This window comes from Mercurialis annua, linkage group LG6 (genome assembly GCF_937616625.2).
Source record: "Mercurialis annua linkage group LG6, ddMerAnnu1.2, whole genome shotgun sequence".
Classification (NCBI taxonomy): domain Eukaryota; kingdom Viridiplantae; phylum Streptophyta; class Magnoliopsida; order Malpighiales; family Euphorbiaceae; genus Mercurialis; species Mercurialis annua.
The window spans coordinates 7,288,613-7,293,335 of record NC_065575.1 but is presented as its reverse complement, the minus strand read 5'-3'; the positions used below and the strand labels follow the sequence as shown (position 1 = coordinate 7,293,335).

Sequence of the window (4,723 nt, the reverse complement as noted above, 5' to 3'; positions counted from 1 at the left end):
CGGGAAATTCCTGGGATTCATGATATCTCAAAGAGGAATAGAGGCGAACCCCGAGAAGATCAAAGCAATTATGGACATGAAAGCACCAAGAAGCATAAATGAAGTTCAAAAACTCAACGGGCGAATCACAGCACTCGGCAGATTCATGTCTTGCTCAGCAAAAAGATGCTTGCCTTTCTTCAAAGCCCTCAAAGGAACACAAAAATTTGAATGGAATGAAGACTGCGAGAACGCCTTTGAAGAAATAAAGAAGTTCCTCGTCACCCCTCCATTGCTAAGCAGACCGCTGAAAGGGGAGACGCTATACCTATACATCAGCACCACGCACGAGACCATCGGGACAGTGCTGGTAAGGGAAGAAGATAACGAGATGAAGCCAATCTACTACATTAGTCGAGTCCTGAAGGGCGCGGAGACACGATACCCCGAGATCGAAAAAATGGCACTTGCCGTACTGACCACAGCTAAAAAGCTGAGATACTACTTCCAAAGTCACAACGTTGTGGTAAGGACAAATCAACCATTGCGAAAGGCGATCCAACGACCAGAAACCTCCGGAAGATTAGTCCACTGGTCCATCCAACTCAGCGAACACGACATAAGATACGAACCTCGCCCAACTCTGAAAGCACAAGCTTTGGCGGACTTCGTAGCAGAAATAACTCCAACCGAGACTGGCCAACCCAAACCAGCCTTGGTATGGGAACTCCACGTAGATGGAGCATCGAATGAAAAAGGAGCTGGAGCAGGAGCCATCCTCAAAGGACCCGAAAAAATCAAGATCGAATATGGAGTAAACATCCAATTCGCCGCCAGCAACAATGTAGCTGAGTATGAAGCCCTAATTGCAGGCCTCGGCCTCGCATTAGAAATAAGAACGGAAATCCTAAAAATCTATAGCGACTCCCAGCTGGTGGTAAATCAGGTCAAGGGAGAATATCAAGCCAAAGAAACAGGGATGATCGAATACCTGAGTCAAGTCAAAACACAGCTTCAACAGCTGGAAGCACAAGGAGGACAATGGGAAATCATTCAAATCCCGAGAGAGGAAAACACCGAAGCCGACGCCATCGCCAAATCAGCGTCAGAACTCGGAGATCTATTCACTAAAATGCAGCTAAAGGAAATTCTCGAATCACCAAGCACCAGAAAAACAGAAGTAATGGCAATCGAGGAGGTCGACTCCTGGATGACTCCACTGATCAAATATCTAGACCGTGGCGAATTACCAACAGACAAAGTCGAAGCCATTCGCACCATCAGAAAATCTGCCAACTACTCTTTTCACAATGGAGTTCTTTACCGAACCTCATTAACTCATCCATGGTCTAGGTGTGTCTCGCCTCAGACAGGAGAATCCATCTTAAAGGAAATCCACGAAGGAATATGCGGCGCGCACGAAGGAGCAGTTACCATAGCAAGAAAAACAATACTCCAGGGATACTACTGGCCAACCATCAAAGAAAACGCAAAAGCATTAGTCAAGAAATGCGATAAATGCCAAAGACACGACAACATCAGTCGTGTACCAGCAGTGCCCCAAGGATCAATGGAAAGCCCATGGCCGTTCGCCACTTGGGGGATTGACATAGTTGGACCGTTCGAAACGGGAAAACATCAAGCGAAATTCCTAATCGTCGCAATAGAGCACTTCACAAAATGGGTAGAAGTAGCACCTGTCGCAACCATCACCGCAGCCAAAGTAGAGGAATTCTTCAAGAACGAAGTAATATGCCGATTCGGCATACCCCACACTGTAATAGCAGACAACGGCAAACAATTCAATTGCAAGCGGTTCAAGGCATTTTGCAAAGGACTAATGATCAATTTGAAATTTACTTCGGTGGCGCACCCCCAGACAAACGGAATGACAGAAGTCACCAACCGAACCATAGCACAAGGAATAAAAAAGAGACTTTCTCAGTACAAGGAGAACTGGGTAGAAGAATTATACAGCGTTCTATGGGCATACAGAACAACTCCTAGAAAAGGAACTGGCGAAACACCCTTCAGGCTCGCCTACGGCACTGAAGCAGTAATTCCAGTAGAAATTGGCATACCCAGTATCAGAGTAAACTATCTAGAAGAAGAAACCAATGAGGCTAGAACAAGACTATGTCTAGACCTACTAGAGGAGAGAAGGGATGAAGCGGTAGCCCGAGCCGCTACATACAAGAAGCAAGCCGCAAAATACCATAATAAAAGAATAAATTTTAGAGAATTTCAAAGAGGCGATCTGGTCTTACGAAACGCGGAAGTTGGCAGAGGAAACGCAGGAGTAAAGAAAATGCAAGCTAATTGGGAAGGCCCCTTCATCATAGAAGAAGCTACAGGCAAAGGCGCATATAGACTAAAGACAATAACTGGGTCCATGGTACCCAGATATTGGAATGTAGAACACCTGAGAAAGTATTATCAATAAATTCATGGCTTGTACTTATTTCCATTTTTGAAATAAAAGGCGATTTGGCGAAACAAACCTTATAGGCTCGCTTGAGACCTAATACATACAATTTAACAAGAGTCGTTTGAATCTTAGTTAAAAATAATTTAGACTCGTCCGAGTCAAATAAATAAAAGGATCCATTCGGACCTACAAATAAATCACACCAGCAGAAGTTTAGATTAACTTCTCAAAATAACAAACGAGTTTAAATTAACTCTACAACTAAAGAAAAGCAATGGTCAAAAGATCATTATATTAATAGAAGCAAAATTACAAAGGATCCGCCCACGATCCAATACAAAAAATAAAAAGGCGAAAGCAAAAAAATACAAAAAGGAGAAAATAAAAACTAAGCCTTATTCAAAGCGTCTTGTTTCTGCTTATCAAGCTTCGCCTTCACCTCCTTCGCCAAAGAAGCAGGGTCCAACTGATTGACTCCAGAAAGATCGACGCCAGGATTCTGCTCCCGCAGCTTTGCCCCGATCGCCAACCGGTATTGAGTCATGACTTGGGAATAAAAGCTCCCAGAGTCACCCAATCGCCGGCGGAGACGCCCCTCTTCTTTCTTCAGATCATCCCTCTCCTTAGTGAGAGCACCTGAAGAAGACTGTAGAGACTCGACTTCCTCGGACAAAGTTCGAACCCGAGCCTCTAAAGCGGAAATCTCCCGAGTCTTGGTAGATACGGAGGACCTCAGCTGTTGGATCAGACCAGTCGCCTCGCCAGCCTCCTCCTCCATCTTTTGTTTCTCGGAGAGCCAGGATTCGGAATCTCTCTGGAGCTTCTTCAATTGATCCACCGCATCCCTTCGGCGGCGCTCCAAAACAGCGATGGACTGGACCACCTGCGAAAGAAAACAACAAATAAGAAAAACAAAAGAAAAAAAAAAAAAAGAAGAAGAAGCAAATCATAATATAAAAAAGAAAGAAGCATACCGAAAAACCGCCGAGACAGGCGAACTCAGCCAAATTATCGCCATGCTCGCGATCAATGGACTCAATGTCCTCCTTTATCATAATATTCTCCATGCAAGCATGAAGAATGGCGACGTTTGAAAGACGAGGCGGATTTTGCGCGTCCGCCCAAGCAGCAAACCGAGGTGCCTCCTCGAAAGACACCCCAGAAGATTTCTTCTTCTTGGGACGCTTGGCAGAAGCCCCAGCCTGGTCCTCAGCAGGACGCTTCTGACCGCCAGTAGGCAACCCCTTCAGAGAAGGAGCTGATTCCTTCGAAGGAAGCAAAGGCGACTCAGAAGTCGCAGCAGGAACTTGATCGCCGGAAGCAAGACCAAGATCCACCGGATTAGGCGTTGGATCCGGTACGGCGACCGAAGACGGATTAGGAACGCCACTGGTGACCTCGCCCATATCTACAGTCATATCGACATGAAAATTGTCAAGCAAATGTTCAAGAGAAGTCGACATCCTACAAAACAAAAACATAACAACAAAAGATTAGAAAAATACCTTCTAAAGGAAGACCCGCCAAAAGTATCTCACGGCGACTCAAATACTGTTCTAAAAGAACGCTGTACTTGGGCTTGTCAAAACGACAATCCGACAGCAAAGACAGGGCAAAATCCTTCTCCCCATCATCCAGATCAGGTACATTAGTAAGCGAAACCTTACTAGAAGTAAAACTCCGCGAAAAAGAAGAGAAAGAAGAGTGCTGAACCAAGAAAAACTTAGGGGTCCAACCCTTCAAAGAAGAAGGAAGACTAAAAAGAGACCGATTCGGTCGACCACCAGCAAAAATAAATTCCTCACCCTTTCGGCGGGAGAAAACATAAAAATAATTAAAAAGAGCAAGCGAAGGCTCCTGCATCCGAACCCTACACGATTCCATAAAAGAACAAAGAAGGCGAATCGCGTTCGGATGCAGTTGACCCAAAGGAATACCTAAATTATGACAGACCTCTACGATTAAAGACTCTAAGGGAAACCTAAGACCCGCTAGAAGCTGTTCATGAAAAATTACTATCTTGGAAGGCGAATCGGTGCTACGATTCGCCCGATACGATTTTGCCGGTCTCAGAATAATATACGACTCGGGAAAGCTAAATTCCTCGGAATAACCGAGTATCTGCTCTCTTGACAAGGAGCTCCGGGTATATTCTAGCTCGTCACGAGCACCCTTCGCCCCCTCAGTTACTTCTGACATTTTAAAATTTTTAAAATGGGGGGGAAACACGGAATGATAATGAAATTAAAACTCTAAAAGATCAAAAGAAAGGAAAAGAAGAAGAACAAGACGAAGAACAAGAAGAACAGAAGAAAT

At 44.8% G+C, this 4,723-nt stretch overlaps 1 protein-coding gene across 1 annotated transcript; it reads right to left on the bottom strand.

Annotated features, from left to right (window-relative positions):
• Window positions 1–2,795: 2,795 nt before the first annotated feature.
• On the bottom strand, window positions 2,796–3,888 carry LOC126687496 (uncharacterized). Its single transcript, XM_050382058.2, has 2 exons — window positions 3,382–3,888; window positions 2,796–3,290 (listed from the first exon to the last, which is right to left on the bottom strand). Exons 1-2 carry the CDS (start codon window positions 3,886–3,888, stop codon window positions 2,796–2,798), a joined length of 1,002 nt encoding a protein of 333 aa, XP_050238015.1.
• Window positions 3,889–4,723: the final 835 nt, after the last annotated feature.